General features: G+C 53.7%; 9 protein-coding genes across 9 annotated transcripts; 4 read left to right on the top strand and 5 right to left on the bottom strand.

Annotated features, from left to right (window-relative positions):
- Nucleotides 1-554: 554 nt before the first annotated feature.
- Nucleotides 555-2,835, bottom strand: CONPUDRAFT_100931 (mannose-1-phosphate guanylyltransferase). The gene is made up of 5 exons (XM_007768454.1): nt 2,686-2,835; nt 2,540-2,629; nt 1,441-2,473; nt 1,243-1,332; nt 555-1,148 (listed from the first exon to the last, which is right to left on the bottom strand). The coding sequence occupies exons 1-5, from the start codon at nt 2,773-2,775 to the stop codon at nt 958-960; spliced, it is 1,494 nt and encodes a 497-aa protein (XP_007766644.1). The 5' UTR covers nt 2,776-2,835; the 3' UTR covers nt 555-957.
- A 328-nt stretch (nt 2,836-3,163) lies between these two features.
- CONPUDRAFT_163742 (uncharacterized protein) lies at nt 3,164-5,606 on the bottom strand. Its single transcript, XM_007768455.1, has 5 exons — nt 5,321-5,606; nt 5,131-5,247; nt 4,882-4,968; nt 4,277-4,760; nt 3,164-4,065 (listed from the first exon to the last, which is right to left on the bottom strand). Exons 1-5 carry the CDS (start codon nt 5,546-5,548, stop codon nt 3,959-3,961), a joined length of 1,023 nt encoding a protein of 340 aa, XP_007766645.1. The 5' UTR covers nt 5,549-5,606; the 3' UTR covers nt 3,164-3,958.
- Nucleotides 5,607-6,024: 418 nt separating this feature from the next.
- CONPUDRAFT_120732 (2-oxoglutarate dehydrogenase E1 component) lies at nt 6,025-10,204 on the bottom strand. The gene is made up of 8 exons (XM_007768456.1): nt 9,756-10,204; nt 9,446-9,695; nt 7,531-9,392; nt 7,425-7,469; nt 7,108-7,368; nt 6,877-6,927; nt 6,258-6,398; nt 6,025-6,188 (listed from the first exon to the last, which is right to left on the bottom strand). The coding sequence occupies exons 1-8, from the start codon at nt 10,110-10,112 to the stop codon at nt 6,138-6,140; spliced, it is 3,018 nt and encodes a 1,005-aa protein (XP_007766646.1). The 5' UTR covers nt 10,113-10,204; the 3' UTR covers nt 6,025-6,137.
- A 931-nt stretch (nt 10,205-11,135) lies between these two features.
- CONPUDRAFT_88776 (uncharacterized protein) lies at nt 11,136-11,390 on the top strand (the record flags this gene model as incomplete). The annotated part of the gene is made up of 2 exons (XM_007768457.1): nt 11,136-11,163; nt 11,233-11,390. The coding sequence occupies 2 exons, from the start codon at nt 11,136-11,138 to the stop codon at nt 11,388-11,390; spliced, it is 186 nt and encodes a 61-aa protein (XP_007766647.1).
- Nucleotides 11,391-14,515: 3,125 nt separating this feature from the next.
- On the bottom strand, nt 14,516-15,885 carry CONPUDRAFT_100936 (Aldo keto reductase). Its single transcript, XM_007768458.1, has 9 exons — nt 15,846-15,885; nt 15,708-15,795; nt 15,562-15,653; nt 15,424-15,504; nt 15,236-15,359; nt 15,098-15,164; nt 14,894-15,031; nt 14,795-14,844; nt 14,516-14,746 (listed from the first exon to the last, which is right to left on the bottom strand). The coding sequence occupies exons 2-9, from the start codon at nt 15,785-15,787 to the stop codon at nt 14,584-14,586; spliced, it is 795 nt and encodes a 264-aa protein (XP_007766648.1). The 5' UTR covers nt 15,788-15,795; nt 15,846-15,885; the 3' UTR covers nt 14,516-14,583.
- A 242-nt stretch (nt 15,886-16,127) lies between these two features.
- Nucleotides 16,128-17,333, bottom strand: CONPUDRAFT_52073 (uncharacterized protein; the record flags this gene model as incomplete). Its single annotated transcript, XM_007768130.1, has 5 exons — nt 16,128-16,298; nt 16,356-16,505; nt 16,567-16,609; nt 16,673-17,224; nt 17,272-17,333. The coding sequence occupies 5 exons, from the start codon at nt 17,331-17,333 to the stop codon at nt 16,128-16,130; spliced, it is 978 nt and encodes a 325-aa protein (XP_007766320.1).
- Nucleotides 17,334-17,502: 169 nt separating this feature from the next.
- CONPUDRAFT_120740 (SOH1-domain-containing protein) lies at nt 17,503-18,011 on the top strand (the record flags this gene model as incomplete). The annotated part of the gene is made up of 2 exons (XM_007768459.1): nt 17,503-17,737; nt 17,786-18,011. The coding sequence occupies exons 1-2, from the start codon at nt 17,514-17,516 to the stop codon at nt 18,009-18,011; spliced, it is 450 nt and encodes a 149-aa protein (XP_007766649.1). The 5' UTR covers nt 17,503-17,513.
- Nucleotides 18,012-18,482: 471 nt separating this feature from the next.
- On the top strand, nt 18,483-20,425 carry CONPUDRAFT_100946 (TPT-domain-containing protein). The gene is made up of 7 exons (XM_007768460.1): nt 18,483-18,696; nt 18,761-18,949; nt 19,076-19,164; nt 19,223-19,658; nt 19,710-19,849; nt 19,915-20,081; nt 20,135-20,425. The coding sequence occupies exons 1-7, from the start codon at nt 18,506-18,508 to the stop codon at nt 20,282-20,284; spliced, it is 1,362 nt and encodes a 453-aa protein (XP_007766650.1). The 5' UTR covers nt 18,483-18,505; the 3' UTR covers nt 20,285-20,425.
- Nucleotides 20,426-21,417: 992 nt separating this feature from the next.
- On the top strand, nt 21,418-23,109 carry CONPUDRAFT_135973 (uncharacterized protein). The gene is made up of 6 exons (XM_007768461.1): nt 21,418-21,528; nt 21,582-21,980; nt 22,042-22,336; nt 22,390-22,506; nt 22,564-22,759; nt 22,817-23,109. Exons 1-5 carry the CDS (start codon nt 21,440-21,442, stop codon nt 22,708-22,710), a joined length of 1,047 nt encoding a protein of 348 aa, XP_007766651.1. The 5' UTR covers nt 21,418-21,439; the 3' UTR covers nt 22,711-22,759; nt 22,817-23,109.
- Nucleotides 23,110-23,329: the final 220 nt, after the last annotated feature.

Here is a 23,329-nt window from a genome sequence, read left to right on the forward strand (position 1 = left end):
AGGGGCCGGCAAGTGCCGCCGCGGAGGCGGTTGGGTTGCTGCGCGGAAGCAGTCGCTCGCTTTCCAGTAACTCATCTGGTGTAGTTCTTTTGCCGTTACTTCAGAGGTAGCCATTCACAAGGTCGCGATACACACATCATCTAGCGTATTTGTCAGTCTACTTTGAGCATTCCAACTCACATTCTGCTTCATGTCTTGAGCGTCTGACTGCAAAGAGGCGTCTACCATCTGCATCAGCAGCTGTGCCGCGCTAGCTCCCACAAATACTGAACCGCTCACTCACAATCAAACGGACGATTTGGCCACCAGCCTACTCGAATAGCTCACGTTGACCTAGCTCGCTCGACGCTCGACCCGGCTGATATTACTTAGCATTTCCGCGATCTTCACCAGTGCGCCGATGTCTAACAACGCCCCCCACAGTAGCTGCGATGCCCACAGTCACAGAACCAACAACCTCCAGTCTCTCTAAGTGCATGAACTCAAAAAACCAACCCTCCAGGTGCGAGCCCAAACCCCCTCCACAACGTCAACACATATATCATACATCCCAGCTTTTATTTCATCATATTACTTGCACAGTTTATTCACCAACGCGCCGTAGATAACGCAGTGCACTACCGTCCGCTATCTACAACTACAGACTCCCTACTATCAAATCCATTAAGAGCACCCCGCGCCCGAGCATCCCTCCCCCACATAGGTAGGGTACTAGGTATATATGAATATCAGCGGAGAAAAGAGGATATAACGAGAGACCAGAGGTAAAAGCGGGAGACAATAAATAATAACTAACAAGCGCGAAGGCACGCGGCTATGTAAGCGTAAGTCATTGTTTGATTAGTCGACTGAGGCGAGAGTTAGAACCATTATTCCAGATCCAAATCCGACACAGTATCACTGAACGAATCAGAAGGCACGGAATCAAAGGATCATAGAAGGAGACGGGATTCAAGGTTAGAGCAGCTGCTTCCAGCCCGCATCACGCGTCTTCTTGACGAGCCGCTTGACCTCCTGCGACCGCGCGCGCGTGGTGACGAGCAGCGTGTCGGGCATGTCCACGATCACGAGATCGTCCACGCCCAGACACGTGATGAGGCGGCCCGAGCCGGGAACGACGATGCCTCCAGCCATTTGTTCAGTGAGGACTACACAGGGGAACGCGTCAGTGGCATTGTTTAGGCGCAGAAGCAGAGGGAATGGGAGGAAAGGGCCGAGGGCCAAGAGAGAGGGGGTACGTACCGAGGTGGTGGTCGCCGAGGATCTTGGGCTGGTATGCCTCGGCGGGGAGGAGGTCCGCGAGCGAGGAGAAGTCACCAACGTCGTCCCAACCTACACATACGCGTCAATCAAACAGATTACAAGTTTAGCCAAGGGGTGGGGTATGAGGAACAGGGGCAAGGGGCAAAGGTGAGGTAAGGAGGTGAAACAGGTACGCACCGAACGTAGCAGGCACGACCGCAACGCGGCCCTCAGCGGCTGCAGGCTCCGCGACCGCATTATCGATCGGAATCTTCTCGAGCGTCGGCCAGATCTCATCCAGCGCCTTCTGTCGCGCCGTCTCGTCGCCCCACGCGTCCGCGATCGCCTCGAGGCCCTTCGCGATCTCGGGCTTGTGCTCGCGGAGGAGCTCCATGAGCAGCGTCGCCTTGGTGACGAACATGCCCGCGTTCCAGCGGTAGTTGCCCGTGCCGATGTACGCCGCCGCCGTGCGCGCGTCCGGCTTCTCCTTGAACGAGCTCACGAGCCGCGCGTTCGGCGCGTTCTTGAGGTCCAGGCGCTCTCCTAAACGAATGTAGCCGAACCCGGTTGAGGGGTGCGAGGGCGCGATGCCGATTGTGACGAGGTAGCCTGCGTCCGAGCGGGCGACTTCAACGGCCTCCGCGATCGCGCCGAGGAACGCATCGTCGCCCGAAATCATGTGATCAGCCGCGAAACTGCCGATGACCGCCTCGGGGTCGCGCTTCGACAGGACGGCAGCGGCCAGGCCGATGGCGGCCATGGAGTCCTTGGGGCCGGGCTCGCAGAAGAGGTTGTGCGAGAACATCTCGGGCAGCTGCTCCATGATGGCTTTGACGTGCCCAGGGCCAGCAACGACGGTCATGCGCGAGGGCGAAGCAAGAGGCAGGAGACGGTCCCAGGTAGCCTGGATGAGCGAACGGCCCTTGAGGGTAAGGTCGAGCAGGAACTTGGGGTGGTCCTCGCGCGAGAGGGGCCAGAGGCGGGTACCAGCGCCACCGGCAGGGATGACGACGTAGAAGCCGGGGATGTCGCGGCTCACGAAGCCGAGCGGCGGCGACGCTCCTGCATTGTCACCCAGCGGCGAGGGTACGTGGAGGGTGGGAGGGGTGGGAGGGGCAGCGAGGGAGGGGATGTGCTGAGGAGAGAGGAAGGGAGACCGGCTAGCGCGGAGCTGGGGGCTGCCAGGCATAGGCGTTGACCATCCAGTGGTGCGAGCGCCATTGGGGGCATTCTACAAGCGAGGAGATGGCGTCGGTTAGCACGCAAGGATGGTGAAGGACAACAGGAAAGAACTGACATAGAGACCGTCACGAATCTGCTTCTCGAGGGTGGCATTGGATGTACGGAGGTCAGCACACTCTTGCCTCAGGCTGGAAATCTCCTCTTGCTAGCGACGGAGCGGGGTGAGGAATGCGCAGCAGGTGAAACGCCATGAGAACATACGGATTTCTGCATGCCAAGCATGATCTGCTGGAACATGGCCTCGACGCCGAGCGCATTAGGCGCAGCGGCGGTCGGGAGGGGGAAGGACATGACTAGCGTAAGATGGGTGGGCAAGCGTTTGGGTAAAGGAGAAAAGAGGAGGGGAGAGGAAAGTGAGCGGCGCGTTTTAGCAGACGTGTAAGATGAAAACTATTCTCGGCTTCCACCTCCCGCAAAATTCTAATTTTTTATTATGAAATGACGCGCGCTCATCGACGCGTATCGGCTAATAAGCACTCTCAACACAATCAATCTTCTACATCCGCTTACACGTTCGTCCCCTTTTTCTCCTGAGACCGATATACTTCAAACAGGGCAAACAGCATCCAATAACATACACCGGGACATTCTGCCCGTCTCTTGGTCTTCTCTCTCCTGACAAACCCCAGCAAAAGGCTGGTTAGGGCTGAGAGTGGCATCGCACATGCTACGTGTAACCCTTGCACATACTGTATCTCCGCAGCACCTTGTACCGTCAGTGCCCCACAACCCATCACCTCACCCGTTCATCAATACACCCCGTTGTCACCCTCGCTCTGATCTCGGATGCTTCCAGCCCCTATCGCACAACGTGAATCAAGTTGGCGCAATGTCCATCAATTCGTGTTCGTATTGCATGTGTGTCGACGCTGTCAGTATCGTCACTGCAGCTGCAATCGTCGTGATACCCTACGATGCATATCGCAAAGGGGGACATCCGACAAACGTTTCGCCTGTCCAGACGAGAGATTGGTACACCTTGGCCTGCCCTGGCAAACCGGCGCTTCACTACCCGCTGCCTATACCATGGTATCAGCTCAAACCTTCCTCGTTCTTTCTTCCGCTCCCGCAACGCAAGACGGAGACTCGGACGATCCCGATCAAGCTCCGTCCGAGCCCTCATTCATTCCCACTCCCTACAACCCAATATCGTTCTTGCTCTTGTTCTGCTCCTCGTTGATCGTTCATACCACCAGGGACCCGCGTTCATTCATAAATATATCGAGGCCCGAGGCAGATGCAATACCAATCACAGCCCGTAACGCGTAACGGCATGCACGTTGCGGGGAAGACAGAACATGGATCGGAGGAGTCAGGACGCTGATCGCCGTGGCACGCCAAAATTGCTGGGAAGTCTCGAGGTCGCCGTCATGCGTCATCGTCATGCCCCGCGATGCCCTTCTTGTCCGATGCCCCGATGCCAAGCATTAAGGCAAGCGAGTCGCCGTCTGATCTCGACACCGGAGCCTGAAGTTTACTCGTCATCGCTCTCGAACTCCAGCGCCTGATACTTGCGCGCCTTCTTGTTCGGATTGGCAAGCGACGCGCCTTTCGGAGGTCGTGCCGAGGCTCCGGTCGGCTCTACAAAGTAGCAAAGAGCAGGATGAGTTACGAACGATTGGCGATGGTGATGCGATCAGCCAAGGAAAGTAGAACGGCAGAGAGCGCAGCACGAAATACAAGACGAAAACAAAAACGCGATAGAGTGAAACATTTAAACAATGAATAAGCTCATTAAAGCGCTCAGGAGACACGAACTAAACCAATGAGCGAATGAGAATGAGATACTCACTAGCGCTCAACACCGCCTGCTCTGAACCACCCGGAGGCGGCGTCCTCGCCTTCTTCCGCGCCCTCGCCAGCTCAGCCTCGAGCTCCTTGATCTTGCGCTGCGCCTCCGAGTCTGTTGCACCATCCGTACCGGTGCCAGAGGTGTCGTTGGGCTTGGATTTGGAGGATTTCGACTTGTTTTTTTCTTTCGTTTTCATCTTTGTCTTCGCCTTTGAGCCGCCATCGCTCTCCTCGTGCTTTACGCTGTCATGGTCTTTATGCGTCTTCCTGCTTTTTGGCGAGGTCTTGTCCGAGGTCTTGATCGCGGCTTCGACATTGCGCACGGGGGACCCGTCCTTCGTCCCGGAAGCCGAAGTTGAAACGCCAGAATCGGCAGCGCGTAGTCTCTCGCCTACAGCTGGAGCTGCCGTCGAGCTCGAGCGAGGTGCGTACGACGCCTCAGATGGGTCGAGTCTGCAGCCTCTATTGCGGGCGCTGAGCGCGAGCTGTGTATCAGATGTTAGCACAACCGTGAATCATGCTAAACGATGAAAAATGGGCGTTTCAAGGGCCTAAAGGGCGCCGCAGAGATGAAGATGAAGGAAACGGAAGCGGGTGGTGCCGTACCTGTGAAAGCAGCTCGGTGGCAAGGGCGGCTGCATCACCCGGTTGCATCTCCGTGAGCGACACGCGTGTGGTCTCCGCGAGAACAAACTGGTTATTCGGTACGCAATGTGCATATATGCGCGTTTGGAAAGTTGTTCGGTGTACATCGGAAGACGACGTTTTATGCACAGAGAAAGAACCATAAAGCATTTTCATGACCAGTCACTGTCAGCGAAAAACGGGCGCAACGGAGGAGCAAGACACACGCACCGTAAGCTTCTCCCCACCTACACCCGTCCACCCCTCAATCTCAATATCTCCAACGACAAACGCCGTCTCAAGGCGCGACCCCAGCGCCTCGATCTCGTGCGCCCCCGCGTCTTTTCCCTAAGAAAGACGCGCATACATCCATATCATCAATCGCCCACCCAGCACCGCAAGTATGTAGAGATACACTCACCACAGCTCCCCTGACTTCCCTCGCGCTCCACGCACCCCGCCACCACCTCCCTGCCCCCGCCCCTCCTCCCGCGCTCGCCGACGAAGAGCCCCCTTTAAGCGCAACGTACACAGACCATGCGAGCGCGTCGGCGCGCGAGATGACCACGAAGCGCTCGAACCCGGCGTATACGACCTGCGCGAGGCCGTCCAGGCGCTGGAGGGGCGCGAGCGGGTCTGATGAGGGCATGTTGGTTCGGTAAGGTAAGGTTGCGCCGAGGATAGATGTCGTGTGAGGTCTTGGATTCAAGAAATCTGAGCGTTTGATGCGATGGGAGAAGTGGGTATGGTTCCGGTGTGGTAGATGTCGTTTAAGCTCTCGAGAGCGAGTTGACCAGGGGACGGACAAATGGAGTCCGACGAAACGGCGATGGTATTCAGATGAAGTTCAGATCAGAGGTACTATGAGGGGTGAGTGGCAATTAATCAAGAATGATTAGAAGGCAATCGACCGTATGAACAGCACGAGGACTAGTGTGCTGTTGGATCTTTAGATTCCTCCTTATGGTGAGTGGGGAAGAGCAAGAAACGAGCGCTCAGCTGACGTGCAGAACGCGCGCGTTGCATGCTGTCCACAAAGCCCCTATCTTCCACGCGTCTAAAGCCGTTTTCATATGACGGTACTAAACAACATAACCGCTCCAAGAGTTATGTATCCAAATGTGGACATGGAACAAGGTGGTATACATCATAGGCACGACCTTCCTTTCGGTCCTGCACGTAAAGTACATATGTACAAAACGGTATAGCCTATCAATACATCGCGCAAGGCTGACGAATCAAGCAAACGCCTTGTTCAAGAACGTCTCGATCTCCTTCTTGTGTCGCGTCTAGATTCCGCGAACCCAATTGTCAGCTTTCATTCTCATGTTTGAGCAGAACAGCCCAATATAACGCACCTTGCTACCGGTAGCAACCGAGCTCGTCGGGTCGCGCCCGGCGTACAACGGAAACTTGCCCTTGTGGTGTTCTGTCTTGCTGGCCGCAGTCTGGAGGCGGAGCCCGACATATGTCCACGCGCCGTTATTCAGCGGCTCCTCCTGTCATTGTCAAGTCATGTAAACGTGTCAGGCGCATATATCGTGTGTGTTGATGGCATGTAATGCCCGTGGGGACAGGGTTGCGCAGATCAGGAATGATGTAGACGGAAGCAAAAGATAGGTCGTTTCATGTTCCGGCGAGACAATGTCGAGTTCATGCAGTCGGAGGATCGACGACGCGAACGGATCGCCCGAGCGAAACGGACGAGGACCAAGGACGCGGAGCGAGAGTCAAATCACGATGACGAGTGCATGAACACGTGAGGTAGCAGGCCGACCAACATCGACGAGCGGGGATGCGGGGAGCATTGAGCGGACATAATAACCGTGATGTTAATCATGCACCGAGGGGGGCCGACGAGAAGTTGCGAGAAAGGGAGATGACCGAAACAAACCGAAACACGCAAGGGGAATAAAGAATTGACCGGATGATGAGTGTCTGCAGGAACCGACACAGGAGAGTGTAGCATCAACGCACCTGGCACCACAGCAGATCTGCGTTGGGGTACTTGTCAAGATGGGGGGTGATCTGAGATCGACAGAAGGTTCCGCAGGTACAACAGGTTTGCGCAGCCCGGTGGTTTCAGTCGTCGAAATTTCAATAATCCACGATTGCACCGCCAAGAGCGCCATGAAAGATAGCGAGAAAAACGTACGCCATGAGAAAAAAAACGAACGAGTGTGAACACAGGCGAAAGAGAAAACGCACCTGCTCGTACGGGAACGGCGAGATCTGCTCGAGTCGGCTGATCGCGACGTCGTCGATTCCACGCTCTTCACGTGCTTGCAAGAGCGTGTGGTACACCTGCCCGCTGCAGAGGATGTGTCGTCGGACCTTCTCGGGCGCGACAAGCGAAGATGTGTGCGGTTCAGGAATGTAGTGCTGGAAGTGTATGTCGCCGACCATTTCGGCGAGGTCGGAGCGGGCGCGGGGGTGGCGAAGGAGCGACTTAGAGAAGAAGAGAATGAGCTAGGGGAAGACTGTCAGTAAAACTTTATTAAAGGATAAGTGTGGATAGCGCGTACGGGTTTGCGGAAGTCGCGATGGATCTGGCGACGGAGGACATGGAACTAGGAGAGAAAATACATGTGTCAGAAAAACAGAAGAAGAGATGCATCAATTACGACGTACGTAGTTCGCTGGTGTCGTGGGGTAAACGACCTGCATGTTACAGTCCTGGTGCTGTCTCTCCAACTTCTCCACCGTCGGGTACACCAGCGGGTGGTCGTCACAAAGCTGTAAGAAACGCTCTATCCGCCCACTTGAGTGCTCCGGGCCCTGCCCATCGTACCCATGAGGCAAGCTCATGACAAGCCCAGTGCGCTGAAGCCACTTGCGCTCGCCAGCCGCGATGAACTGGTCAATGATACACTGAGCATTATTAGCAAAGTCGCCAAATTGCGCCTCCCAGATGGTCAGGTTATTTGGTGAGACGAGCGAGTACCCGAGCTCAAAACCGAGGGCGCCGAACTCAGATAGGGACGAGTTGCAGACGGTGAAGCGAGCCTGGGATGAGCCAAGTTCGTTCAGCGGGACATACTGCGCTTCATTATTCTGATCATGGACGATGGCGTGTCGCTGGGAGAACGTGCCGCGTTCGACGTCCTGCCCGGACAGGCGGACGTGCACCTTCTCGAGCGCGAGGGAGCCGAACGCGAGCGCCTCGGCCGTCGCCCAGTCAATATTCTTCCCCTCCTGGACCGTTTTACCGCGCTGCATGAGGATACGCGCAAGGTTCTTGTGCGGGGCAAACTTGTCGGGCCACGTCGAGATGGCGTTGCCAATGCGTTTGAGCACGTCCTCGGATACACCGGTGGCGTGTGTGGGCAACTTCATCTCCTTAAGCTCTTTGGGCGATGGGAAGCCGGGCCACGACGCGGAGAGCCATTCCTGCGACGTGGGCACGTAGTCCTTCGCCTCGCTCGCCGCCTTGTCGAGCATGCCCCAGACCCATTTCCTGTGCTCTTCGATGTCCTTCTCTGTGAACGTGCCGCGGCCGACGAGGAACTGGGTGTATGCCTCAAGCGTTGTCGGCTGTTTCTCGATGGCCTCGTACATTCGCGGCTGCGTGAAGCTCGGTTGGTCCGTCTCGTTGTGCCCGTGCTTGCGGTAGCACACGATGTCAATTACGACATCACGCTTGAACTTGGCGCGGTAATCCGCGGCGAGCTGGCAGACGAAGTTGACAGCTTCGACGTTATCACCGTTGACGTGGAAAATAGGAGCATCGATGCTCTTGGCGATATCGGAAGGGTATGGTGTGGACCGCGCAAAACGAGGGTCCGTGGTGAACCCAATCTGGTTATTCACAATGACGTGGATGGTTCCGCCGGTACCGTAGTTGGGAAGGTTGTGGAAGCCCATTGTTTCGTACACGACACCTTGTCCCGCAAACGCCGCATCACCGTGGATGAGAACCGCCATTGCCGTGTTGTGTGTCCTCTCGTCGCCTTCGATATGTTGGATGGCGTGGGTCTTTCCGAGCACGACGGGATCTTCGGCTTCCAGGTGAGAGGGGTTCGCAACGAGCGCGATCGACACTTTCTTGCCCGAGGGTGTGGGACGGACATAGTTAGCACCGAGATGGTACTTGACATCACCGGCGGGGGAACCGTCCACGGTGTCTGTGGATCCAGAGAACTCGTTGAGGATGGCTTCGACGGGCTTCCGGATGACGTTGGCCAGAACGTTCAGGCGACCGCGGTGGGGCATGCCTATCGTGACGTGCTTCACGCCATAGTCAACAGACCTATCAATCATTGCCTTCAGACCGGGGATAAGGGATTCGCCGCCTTCAAGACCGAATCGTTTTTCGTTAGGGAACTTGCTGGCGATGAACTTCTCGAATGATGAAGACCAGACCAGCCTGTCTAGAATCATCCGCTTCTCCTCGACGGTATAGTTCCACGGTTTGGGAAGCTCGACGCGGTCCCTGATCCATTCCACTTGCTCACTATCCGGAATGTGCGCGTACTGGAAGCCGACCGCTCCGCCTGCCGACATATATCAGCATACACGCGCATACATCCACCACATTGTGACTTACAGTAGATACGTTCAAGTAACTTGATGATTTCGCTCAGTTTCATGGTCTTTCGGTCGCCGGTAGCAAAGTTGGGCAGGATGCCAGGGCCAAGAGCGATGTCCTTGTCCATGTCTTTCTCCGTGAAACCATACCGACTGAGGTCTAGATCCGGGGGACGACTTCCATCTAGATCAGCGTCCAAGATGCCGAGAGGGTCCAACTTAGCGATGTGGTGGCCCCGGACTTGGTATGCGCGAACGAGAAGTTGCACCTGTCGCGCCGACGGTCACATCCAGCCCTTTCATCTCGAACTCATGGTGATACTACACACCTTCAAGTGCTCATCCAGCTGATTCCCACTATCTTGCGTCTGAACTGGACCCGATGTTCCATGAGACGATGTGATTAGGTTCGGCGGGGGCTGGAACGCTTCTGCGCTGGGCAGACCACGCTCCAGGCCAGCGAAATACACGCTCCAGGAGGAGTGCACCGACTTCGGGTCCTCCTTCCACTGCCTATACATCTCCTCGGCGAAATAGGCATTCGTTCCATTGGCGAAGGGATCGTTGGGCGACGGAGGGCCAGCTGTAGTCGCTGTTCTGCATCCGAGGCGAGCGGAAGAGCGTGTAGCGACGCGCGACGCGTTCGCTAGCAGTAGCGAGCGACCGAGGGTTGCTCTTGACGCCATACTCGTAGCAGTAGCGTTCTTCTGGCTCTGCTCTGCAAACGAGAGGTTATGGTGGTAGTTGTCGTCGTTGGCAAGGGCAGTGAACAAGGAGCATGCACATTGCACAGGACAAGTTGACCCATCAATCACCGGTTCGGAAGCAGTATCCAGGCGGGTGCCTTGCTTGTTTCGTCTACCTCGGTCTTCCCAACACCTCGACTCAGCCTCTTTTCGATATTACTTGGCTGGTCTGTCTTGTGCTGGCTACACGGGATCCATCTCGAAATAATTCCCAATGATTATCATACACCACTTGCTCTATTTACTAACCTCAGCGATGTCGCACTACTCCACATCAAGCGCCCATAGAGATCAAAGGGCATCAAACGTGTCACCCGAGCTCGTCAACGTGAACTGCAAGTTGGCCCCTGAATGCTCAAGTCTCTCTGGACTCAGGCAACGCTGACCACTGAAGAATTGAAGACGCCAAACAGTATACTAGTAAGCAAAGGCATTTCCTTGGTTTTATTGTTCTATTTTGATTCCTAGGCCAAGAAAACTTGACTGGTACTAGCCATCGTGGCTTCTGGGTGTCACTACTGGGCCGGTCTTGATGCCATGGTCACGACTCATGGATGCACGGTAGCGACGTGTGGTGCGTACTTTTGCATTACCGTACTATAATCCTATCTATGCACGTTCCCGAGGTGGCCGGGTCTAATATGGTCGCACTGCGGTACTTGCGAGGTGGTTTTCGCCCACGAGTAGAGTCGAAAGCAGCGTCTCAGACTTTACATCTAGACGCTGCGGTGTACTACGCCTCTTGGTGAGTATGGCGCGCGTCTCAGCTTGTCTCGTAGCACCAGTCCAACTACTTACGAATCGGTCAAGAAATAAGCTCTATACGCGAGTCCCGCCCATTTCAATATGAGTAAGCTTCCGTCACAAAAACCTAAAGAGTTGAACACCCAAACTAGCCCTCAGCTCAACGAGATGTCGTCCCACTCCATTTAAGCAACATATACTTGCACCTACTCACCCACAATGAATAACGCCGACATCGGAGCGAACGGTACGCTATCCTCGAGCCGAGATCTCGGCACCGGAAAATATCGTTGACCGATGATCTTCCCGAGAACAGTATCCATGCGCTTCGTCTCAGCGCATATAGTCTCGGGTACAAGCGGTTCTCAGTCGCATGATGGATGTACGTTGAGAACTTTGTTCGAAACTATGTCAACCGGCGTCTTGTTAGCGGACGTGCACTTAGCGAATCGACACTTTATGGCTGTACCTTGAGACCAGCTCAGGCTTTACTAAGGTATGATGCATCTTCTACGAACCGTCATTTAATGCCAAGTTGGGCTAGGTCCACAGACAGAGTCCAAGCTAGGGGACAGTCAGATGCAAGCGCCCATGACGCGTCAGGCCCGGGTAGGTGGGTTGGTTGTAGCCGTAGCCACCAATACCGCCTCGCCTCGCCTCGGTGGCAAGGTCGTACCATAAATCATCACGTTGTTTTGATGATGTTCACGGTGTATCACGGTCTCGACAGGAAAAAGGACTATGTCTGATTCAATCCCACGGACGTCACTGGACCCTGCGGGCCGTCCGCAATGACCGCTCTATGGTTGGCGATCAGCGTCTTAACCTGCCTTGTCGCTAACGCCCCGTCACTGTGGTGGCTGCCTGTAAAGTATACATGCACCGTGGAGTGCGATCAATGCGGCGAGGTGGCGCTGGGCGCTCTCCACCCGGTTGCTCTAGCTCAAACCGTTGTCATCGGCCCTCGGAGGGCACATGGTTCGGACCACAAGTCGAAGATGACTTCATGGTAGAGCGTCTGAAGATCACTATGGCCGCGGTGCCTGTGTGCCTGATGCTTGGTTGGTCAGAGACACCAGCTTAGCTTCATTTGGATCAGTGGTACAATGTTCGTGAGGAATATATTTCCGTATGAAGATCATCATAAACATGTCAACATGAGGCTGCATAAGATAGTCTACGATTCGAGTCTCTCGATGAGACTTTCTTTCCTCGTCTTGGACTGCCGTGTCTGTTGCTGATTGATGGTGAAGGATACAGCTACCGTGAAACCATGTGCGTACGCTACATGATGCAAGAATTTGGCCGAGTTCGTACGTATGCAACGGCGATTGCTAGACTCTGTCAGCATACGTTGGTTTTCTATCCGAACGTCTGATGGAAGATCCAGACAAGCCTCATTGGCAAGGAAGACGCCTTTTCTCAGTGTTCGTGTGATCAGAAGAGCAGTCTCGATGCCGCCGGCTTCCTTGGGACTTCTAGCAGGTACGGTGCCTTCCTCCCAGCTAACGATCACGAAAAAACTCTGCAATAAGTCAAAACATCCCTAGCCATCCTGCTTGGACCTTGCCTCGCCGATAACTTTCGGTGAATTTTCAAGGACGGTGGGATGCAAAAAAAAGGTTCAGTAGGTATGTAAACCTATAACCACGCTGAGATCCCACCCCGTAGTAAATATCAATATAGTCATGGAAATATTCCGCCAGAACTAGTTGCACGGTTATTTTGAGTCCGCGGCATAAAGCGGCGGCTTTTGGTTTGTGAATACGATAACAGGCCTTCTCGAAACTACCATTCGCGTCCGGCAACGACTCAGAGCTTTCTGCTCATCGCACGCCACTGAATTCAGCATCATCACTTGTTAGGCGCTGAATCATGAAAAGAGTCATCCTTACTCAGCGGGCCGAATTCCTCGAATTTGCCACGGGTTACCGAACTCAGTTGAACCTCAGACTGCGTCAATTGTGAAGATCACCTGGGATGCTAGAACCATACGGTCTAAACAATATATGAGTGTGTCGAAGCTTGTCTGCGACGGGACTCTGTTTATTCTATGGGCTATAAGGCTATTAACACACCCACCAATCTCTTCGCGGCAAGTTTGACTTCTCCGCGTCCAAATTGTCGAAGCGCTGGATTTAGAATCCCCTCCGTGCTTCGCGCAAGTTCGACAATGTCATGAGAAAATTTCCTCCCCGAGCTCTCTGCACCAAATGCTTCATTGCCTCGTCGAAATCTGATCTACTCGGGATCGGCTCGGAGCCACTCCCTTGGTCTGCATACAACCTTTTCGCTCGGACTTTCTACTCCCGGTAGTGAGAGAAATTTATTAGACCGTTTGAGGGACTTCTGTCACCCCTTCGGATATGTCAACCGAGTGACCGACATCTCAACTGCGGGAAGACCAGGGGCTCGCCGGTGGGGGGTTGATGGAGCCCTTAGGTTTCAGAGAAGCGTCGATTGTGACCTGTGCAATTTGGACGGCGGGGAGTACATGAACGAGCCGAACCCCTCATTATTGCCCGCCCGTGCTCACCGCAGAATAGTGCAGATAGCTGTGGATCTGGGGTATACCAACTCACGTACATATGTTCGTTGGTTGCGCTGTCGTGGTCTGCCGAACCTCTACTCTCATCGGCATCGGTTATTTCCGACCTATGGGCGCTTGTCCTTGCACATTTGATCAAAGTGTGCTGCTTTGTAACGTTGCTGTAACGTGCTAACATGCTGTATTATGAGCTTATCATCCTCATTTTCAGGGTGACAAATCGAGTGTGCTGCGCGCGAACTTTATGTCAGAAAACAGTCACTTCAGGCGATGAAGAAAGGAGGCGTGAATAACGGACTGAAAAGGCCGCGCCAGAATGGAACCTTTCCAGATAATGCTAGGCAGCTGCATGGTTACCCAGGTACGTACAGTGCTTGAAATGCATCCGAGGGCAGACGAAGCGGCGGATCAACCTGCCTAGAGGGGTATGGATTCACCGACGCCCCCACTTGCGGCGTCCAGGAAGTACCCCGCCTCCGCCGATCGTGATCATCACAACCGACACGCGTACGAGGACCCTATCATTGATCCATGAGCTCCTGAGCTCCGGTCGCGCTTTTCCACGCTCACCGCAGGCGGGCTCTCCGGTTCGGCATCGCGGCCGCCCGAACGTATTCGCCCGCACCGTACGCGGCGGGTGCGTACAGCGAGCGCTAATCAGGGCGCGTGCGCCCGTCAAGCAACCTCGCCTCTTGCTTGAGGCCGTGATGCCGTTCGAAAAATGGTGGACGGTCCCTTTGCGGGCAGATATGACCCTGCATGTGTGTACCTCCGTAGTTTACAAGCTGTCCCACAAGAAGTTTATTTAGAGACTCGAACTTCTCGATCATCACGCCAGTGGCGAAAGTGGTCCTCAGGGACGCGAAGCCTTTTTTTCCCCTGCTGATAAACTTAGCAAGTCAAAGCGTGACGGGTTGTATGAGGCCGTGGAGTGCGTTCTGCCATGCAATGCTGCAGATCAGCATCAGATTCGAAGTAGCTACTTTGTCGCACGTGCAGGGTTGTAACCGGTGCCCAGAACTCTCCAGAGCTGCACCACCAAGAGAGTGGGGTTCTGTTATACATTTGGCAGACAGGAATGGTGATCGTAAAAGACATTAAGCCGCGGTCATAACCTGTTTACTCGGATTCCATCAACGTAGATGCCCATGTCACGGCTCCAGGCAAGCCTTGGTCCAGAGCGTCGAGGGAAGCCATATCATGATCATCAAGTACGAAGTCATATACATTCGTATTCGAAGAGATCCGTGCCGAAGAGGCTGACTTGGGCAGCGGCACTAACCTTCAAATTTTAAGTTCATACAGTACAAAGCTTCTCGGTAAAACATACTGTTTCTGAAGGGACCATCGTATTAAAATTTGTGCGTGTTCGCGATTATGCTATCTCGAGTATTAGATAACTTTGATGTTGACCAATGAGCTCGCTCACCTTCTGTGCGATCCCACTAATTTCAGGGCGGTCTATTAGGCCCGGCTTGCTGCGGACAAGTGGCGAATAAGCCTGGACTATAATTGACTGCTTGCGACAAAACTCCACGATCGCCTTTTGTTGACAGAACGGGTGCAGCTGTTAAAATGGATCGTCTCTCACCAAATCTGTTGAACGCTCAAGAATCGTGGCACATCACCGAACCTCAATTTGATTGACCTCGGGCATTTCCAGACCCGCGGCGGCGATCTCCTTGAGGTGGCGTATATTGCTGGACACGGATAATGTTTCGGTAGTTGAGCAAAGCGGGGAAGTAGATCCCGACGGACGGTAAGTACGCACTAGTTAGACACGCCAACGCTGCGGATTTTCCCTTGGTTTCTGGCATCGAGCAGTGCTTTCCAAGTGGCTAATCGAAGTTCGGGGCCCGAAAGCGGGTCGTGAATGAGGAACAGGTCAATGTAGTCTAACAGGGAAGGATCGGGGCCCTTGAGAATCGGCGTTTAGCAAGCTGTGCGGGGTTGACTGACCAAGCCCGAATCTGCGGAGCGATTCGTCAACACCTTTTAAGGTCCTGTCATATCCGTGCGTCTTATTGATGCATTTGGTGGCTTGGTGTACAATCCAGCTTAGTACTGAGTCGTGCTATGAGGTATCTGATTACTTACTAACAAACACCTCTTCTCTCTTAAGCCCACTTTCTCGGACGGCTTCGCCGACGCCACTTTCGTTTTTGTATGCTTGAGCGGTGTCAATGTGTCTATCATGATGCCATCGATAAAACGGGATTCCGAAACTCAGAAGTCTCTGCTACCTGTATCCAGCCTGGAAGGCTTCTAGAACGGACACTTTCGTGGTATAATTTTGATAGACCCCAAATCCAAGCAAGGGCATTCGACAACCTGCTGAAATGTTAATTGAGAGGTAAGGGCTCCTATGGAATCGATCTCACCCGACCTCAGCCGTACGAAAGAGTCGATTGTCAAAGCTGTCATACCGCGGTCGATGAAGTTCATGCGAGAGCCCCACCAGAGTACTCCACTCGTTACGCCAACTTAGGGGTGAGTCACGTGGAGTGCAAACGAAGCGCATCGATGAGCAGAACCATCGGGATGTGAACATCTTACTCATTTTCCTTTGAGTTATGCACGACTTGCGATCCGAGATACGCAGTTCGAACTTCAAACCGAAATCCAGGATAAGGAGATGCCGATCACATCCCTAAGTACAGTCATCAATCCTCATCCATGTCACTCATACCCATCTCTCTCCGCCTTGCCATGCGTTCCTGCATGGCTTTCTTTGCACTCTCCGTCGCCCCCTCCAATTTTCCTGCCTTTGCAAGAGATAAGAGAAGGGCATGAACCATGCCCATGTGGTTGTGCCGACGTAGAGAGTTCTCGAACTAGCGTGGAGTCAGGGTCAACCTTCGTCAGAAAAGGGGCTCTGAGCATAATCTCACCGCCCATCTCTCTCGTTTTGAGTTCTCGTTCGAAATCTTCACCATGACTTCGTTGGCGTCCGACTCGCGGCCGGATTCCTGACATGCCCTGAGTTGAGCTTCCATTTGAGGGATTGGATCGTCTCTCAAGGCAAGTAGGCTGAACTCAAGCTGCGTGGAAGCAAACTCAATGATAAGGACACCGCCCTCGTAAATTAAATGAAGTACGCACTGCACCAGTCGGATAGGTCGCTATACGATTCTCGATCACCTCTCTAGAGCCCATCAGGGTCACGCGTTAGCATCGAGGCAGCGGAGAAGCAAATGTGATGGCGGACCTCGCAACGCTTAACCAGCCTTCGCCGCCATCCTGATACGCGCCATGTTTCAGCGGGTGTTGTTGGAGCCCGTCCATTTCATAGACATGGCCGTTTATTGGCAGGTATACCACGAAGTGATAAGCATCTTCGCTTGTTTTAGGAAGGCCAAGGCCATCGAGAGAAATAGCGCTGGGTGGAGAGAGGGAGTTGTGTGCTTCTCGCAGCCAATCAGCACTGGTTACGGCCATGCCACACGTTTGGGGGTCCATTCCAACGGTGAAGCTGAAGAGGTCAGCGAGCTGGGGCCCTGACACGAGGGAAGGGATGTTGCCGAGTGCGTTCATCACGGCCAACGTTGCACACGCATTGTTGACGGTCTGGTGCGCGAAGAAACCAGTGAAGTCTGTGTTAGGCTGGCCTGCAGTGGGGCGGGGTTCGGTTCCAGACGTAGGAAGCCATTTGAAGAGAAAGATGAGGGCACGGATGGGCTGGAGCTGGGCCAGGGACTCGGGTTCGAGGGAGTAGAGGTCGTCCACGATATATGGGGTGCCTAGCGTTTTCAGAAGCTCACTGGGCCCTCGTCAAATATGGAAAGCAATGCCGGCTATGACACCTACGTGAATACACCCGGATCCGATTCTGTCAGCTGCCATCCGCCGGAATCATCGTCGTTAGACATGATCTACGCTGTTTGTTAAGAGTGATGAGTCTTTCAGATAAAGAAGGTCGCTTAGTCGCGTTCAAGTCGAGGGTGGATGAAGAGGACGCGTCAGACACCAGATATACTGCACGTGATGTTTCAGTGACGCGTCCGCCCCGAAACCCGAAGGCAAATGCCACTCTTCTCCTGTCCAATAGCATGGACGTACACTCACCTGCGAAGGCAGAGTCTCCATCTAAGCACGATCCTCGAGCGGCAAATAGAGATAGGTTTGAGCTGGAACTTGAATTCGTGCAGTCGCTTGCGAACCCATATTATCTTCATTCTCTGGCGCAACAGAACATTCTCGATCAACCGGCCTTCGTAAACTATCTAAGTTACCTTCAGTACTGGAGACACAAGGACTATGCAAGGTTCATCCAGTGCGTAACAACTAGATACCAACCCTTCCATTCCTGACTTGTCTCAAGCTATCCCCACGCTCTGCACCACCTGGAACTCTTGCAACAAGCGACCTTCAGAGCTGAAATCAAGAAAGATGAATGGAGAGAGTACCTGAACCAAAAACAATTCGATCATTGGCGAACTTGGTTTGCATTCGGTTCTGCTTTTCACGCAGAGATCTTCACTCACGGTTTCCAGGCGCAACCCATCGAAGCCAACCACGGCGGTCGACAACAATATCAACGCCGCTGAGCATGCAGATCGCAGCGTGGCACAGTGATCCTTCCCAGAGGACTTTGGACGTAACGAGCAGTCACCCTGGTACTCTCGAAGTGTACAAAGTCGCTACACAGTTTAACCTCCCATAGCGCACAGTTGCGCTCGCGGTTCCTGCAAGTACGAGTCAAAATTAGTGTTGCATGGGAGTCCCTTCAGGCACCGCGCTTCCGTAACTTAGGTAGCGCCCTTGTCCTTCATCGTACACAGAATCGGGGGGTTCAATCTTTACATATGGGCATCTGCGGACGTGCAATAGTATGGGGAAATCTCAAAAGGAGCGATTTCCCTTCGCTTCGGGCAAAGCCTCGGGCGGGGCGAAGCGTTCATTGACCCGGATTTTGTTGCCAAACGGCATTCAAAGCAGATCCCGGATTGCTTACCTCAGCGGCTTTGGCAGCTTTTCGCACTCGGTTGTCACCCTACTGAAGCGCACATCCATCCTACCCCCCTCAGACCCATGACTCTCTATGTCTCAGCTGCAGGACCATCATGACCTGGAGGACGACGAGAGGACCCTCTATGAATCCTCACACCACCGCAGCTCGGATGAGGAGATGGGAGACTACGGCTCACATGGCGTTCGCATAGCCTCTGACCTGGACAAGAAGCGTCTTTGGTGGAAGAACGCGGTTATCAACATCTGTTTCATTGCTTCATGGTGAGTAAATTGTGCCTTCTTCTCTTCTCGATACGACGCGCTCGGTTGCTCAGTCGCAAGATAGGTACATCTTTGCCACTATCCTGTCGGTGTACAACAAATGGATGTTCGCACCGGATCGCTTTGGGTTTCCTGCTCCCCTCTTCGTCACCACTGTACATATGTTCGTGCAGTTCTCACTCGCAGCTGCTGTCAGATACATGTTTCCGAGGAAGTTTCGCCCTGAAGCCCGTCCGAGCCTGAGTGACTTTGGGTGAGTGTTCGTCGTGCCTCCTGACTCAAGCTCTGTTGTAATATGGACCATACACGTTGAACCCCCTCATTTCGTCTATCATCTCCTATCACATATGCCTTCTGCGACTTCTGACACGTCTTTCAGGAAGAAAGCCGTTCCAACGGGCATTACGACCGGAGTTGATATCGGGCTGTCCAACGTGTCGCTGAAGACAATCACGCTTTCATTCTACAGTGCGTACTCTGAATCCTGCCAATACGCTCTCCCCTGAGACATTCTTGATCGATATAGCTATGTGCAAATCGTCCTCCCTTATCTTCGTCTTGTTGTTCGCGTTCATGTTCCGTTTAGAAGCGTTCTCTTATCGTCTTGTCGGGGTCATCCTACTCATATGTGGCGGGGTTCTCCTCATGGTTGCCAGCGAAACATCCTTCCAGCTCTTTGGATTCATTCTTGTCATCACGGCCAGCGCCTGCAGTGGACTTCGGTGGAGCTTGACGCATCTACTTCTGAAGAACAAGGATATGGGAATGGACAATCCAGCTGCGACGGTATTCTGGCTTGCTCCCGTTATGGGAGTCAGCTTGGCGATCATCAGCGTGTTCTGGGAGAGCTGGAGTGAGATATTCGCTCCACCCTTCTTGTCTGGCGATTCTTCCTTCAGCACTTTGTTCTTCCTGGTAGCTCCAGGGGTCGTGGCGTTTTGTATGGTGTTGAGCGAGTTTTAGTAAGGGGTTTGCTGTACATGGTGCTTGCCGTCACTCACGCTTGTTGTCAGCATCATCCAACGTGCCGGTGTCCTTCCCATGTCGATAGCAGGCATAGCGAAGGAAGTCACCACCATCACGATATCAGCCTGGGTCTTCGGGGATGAACTCACGCCCCTCAACATTACCGGTGTAGGAATCACTGTTTGTGGTACGTCTCTCCGCTGGAGTCGTTAGCGCCAAACCTTCTGTACTAGATCTCAAATCTCTTGGCAGGCATCGCCCTCTTCACGTATCACAAATATCGTAAATCCATCAGCTCGGAAGTTGCTCTCGATGAAAATGGTAATGCCGTGCTGGCGGAGGGTGGCGGCATGCACGCGACGCATGCTACGGAACGCGGCTATGAGTTAGAGATGGCCGACAGATTGCGGCGTACAGCTGTGAGTTTCGACGAAACTTGGTCCGTAAGCGCCACTAACGTGCACATGTTCAGTCACTCGACGCACCAGAAGATCGACAACATCTGCTGTTCTCAGCTGATGATCTAGAAGATGATGCAGAAGAGTTGCGGAGTGTCAGGTCCTCGAAGATAGGCTCAGTCGCAGGTGATGACGACATGCCAATACCTAATGGTGCCCATTAGATGTTCCTCACATTGATGGGCCCCTACCACATGCAAATCAGAGTAAGCTTTAGCTAACGGCTCTCGCCTCTCTCCGCACTAATTACCAGCATTAACACTCGTACATATTCACCTTGCTACGTAAATCTATCTCGATCTAGCCTAGAGCTTCTCTGTGAGATGAGCGACTGGATTGGGCAAAGTCAGTTATGCATGTCCGAGGGGAACCCCGAAGTGATGATCGTGTGTCGCCGCCCTGGACGGAGGATTAACGGCGAGCTGACCCGGCATAATTACCGTCGACGCGTCCACGAAGACAAGCGTCGTTCACATGACGGAGCCGGCTGGGGTCTGGCCGACGACCGGGAGGCCAGCAAAGGTGTCGATCGGGGCAAGATCTCGTCCCGCTCGGCGGCGGCACAGCACGCGTTACGCGCTCGAACATAGTTGGGCGAGGTGGAAACGGTGTGAAACACAGGCGAGCCGGGTATTTGCACAGGCACGCAGACCATGAGCATACGCCCCAGCGCCTAGCCTTGCCATTTTAGAATGATGATCTTCTGTTTGGAACAACGCGGTCGAGTCCGCCGACACCCCTCTCAACTCAGATCCATCCCTGCACCGAGATTCTTGCCATGCACAGTTTCAAGTATATAGCGCAGTCCCGCACTGCTAATAATATTTAGGGGATTTGGACAGGTGTGGGACGATCTGGAGACTTGGAGGGCTGCGTCACCCGCGTGGCAACACTGGCCCCTCTTTAAGGTTCGTTTAACAAGTCATCATTGATATGTTGACTGCTGTACGCTGCGTAAGGACTCCGAAACTCGGCTCGATGAGGAGACGTAGCGATTGGCAAATCCCGTTTCGGAGTCCCTGAAACCTCAGGGTCGGATGTTTTATTTCTTGACTAATCCACCGGCGGGTAAAACCCTCATCGATCAAACCAAGATCAATGGGTCGCGTTGCACAGCGCTCAGTTGCGATCTCTTCAACGCGGCATGAAGAAGACGCGGCAAGTCAGGGCTTCGCTGCGTTTTGTTCTGACTCATTATCCACTTGTCGGTCAGGGCTCGTTACATGCCCGTGACAACAAGTCTAAAGGTATAATAGGTGGAGCTACTTGCCGGTCATAATCGCTTGCATCACTCCTAGTCCCCTTTGCTTAACTCAACCATGGACGGCTTCCAATTCATCATCGAATCACCTCAGGAAAACCAAGGTCACAAGAAGCGTCCGCGCTTGGTAACTTCCTGCGACAACTGGTACGCGTCCAACATTATCTCCGACGTCTTGTGCTCATCATTGTCGGTCACAGTCGCCTGAAGAAGATCAAGTGCATTCAGCCTTCGCCCGAGACGGAGTGCGAAGCATGCAAATCGTCCAAGGTACCTTGCAAGTTCCGCGACAGGGAGCGTTATTTCGCTGAGCGGAGCCGCGCCATTGCTGGGCCAAGCGCGTCAGGAGCGGCGTCGAGCCAAGGTTCGCGCAAGTCTTCGCCGACCAGTCACGTCGAGTCTCCTGCGGGCCCCGGCCCCGAACGCCGCCACTCCCGTCCTTCCTCCACATATGGGTCGCCCCACCCTTACCATCCCGCCTCGCGCGCTTCGTCGCACTCCCCACCCATGGCCGTCTACTCCTCGGAGAACTACCCTCGCTACCAGTCCTACTCCCCAGACCAGTCACGGTCGAGTGGATCGAGTGGGCCGTACCCAAGGTACGCTTGCCATTTCCTCTGAAACCGCCGCACCCACTTAAAAATGCGCATATATGCATAGGTCGTCGCCGCCTCGCCCAGTCACCGGCTCTGTCTCTCCTTTCTTCGACCCCAGTCAGCATCAGGCTCCGCATCGGAATCTTCTACCCCTATTTGTCGATGTCTTTTTCCGCAACATGTCTCAGCAATGTCCCTTTATAACTCTCGACGAAGTACAGGAGCGGATTCGGCATCACAGCTTATCCCCTTTGTTGGCGAATGCACTCGCTGCAGTCTCGGCCAGGTTACTGGACCCAGCAGACTTGCAAGCCCGCGGCCTTTACACTGCCCCAGAAGTGTATGGCGATACAGCGAAGGTACGTCGCGTGCCACTACACGTTACACCACGTTGACGATCCTGTTCATCTAGAATCTCCTTTCTTCCGTGTTGCAGCAGCCTGCGCTGGACACGTTGCATGCGATGATTCTCATTGCGTGGGCCGAGTACAAGGGGGGCAACACATCTAGCTTCCGCCAGTATAGTGACGTGAGTATTTCGTACCTGACTAAACGAAGTCCGCTTGACACTAATATGCCTTTCTAGTTGGCTATGCGGATGGCGCTTGCACTTGGGCTCTCTGAAGACGCTGTCTTGGGCCTCAGCCCCTACGTTCCCTATCAAAACCGGCTCCGGCTGACCTGGTCCAGCGTCATGCAGATCCAGATGTATTCCTCGTCAATCGGTGCATAGACGACGTTTCTTACGGGTCCCAGCCTGAGATGATGCGATTCCATCTCCCGTGAGTTATCTTTCGTTCTGTATGAGAGCGTGAATCTGATGCCATGCATCCGGTTAGACTACTTTTAATTTCATCATGAACGACGTTATTGCATCGTTGCCTGCTCATGCTCATGCCCATGCTCATGCTCATTTGCCCACCTATGGGTTTCATAATCATATTGTAAATGAAGGACATTGACTCGTGGACGGCTTTTCGCTTTCGATTTGTTGCTAGATCATATTGTGTCATCACATACGCGCATTCAGACAAGTTAGATATACAAACATACTCTCGGCCTACTTTCATATATACCTTACATGATTATTATTGCATCATTGTGCTCTGCCTTACAATACGTCCCAATTATCTGCTAAACGTTGACGATTTTGATTGTGCCTTGGACATCTGTGCTGTGCGTCCCGTGAAAAATCGTAATCATGCTGACTACTGAGCCTAGGCAATATGAACACCGCACTTCATCAAATGACTAAGACCAAGAGCGCATCACAGCAAACAAGCAGATGTGGTCAAGGGGCAGTCAGAACCGTAATTCCGGACCTTGACTGGGGGGGGATCCATCCCCTAGTG

The sequence above is a fragment of the Coniophora puteana genome (assembly GCF_000271625.1).
Source record: "Coniophora puteana RWD-64-598 SS2 unplaced genomic scaffold CONPUscaffold_4, whole genome shotgun sequence".
Lineage (NCBI taxonomy): Eukaryota > Fungi > Basidiomycota > Agaricomycetes > Boletales > Coniophoraceae > Coniophora > Coniophora puteana.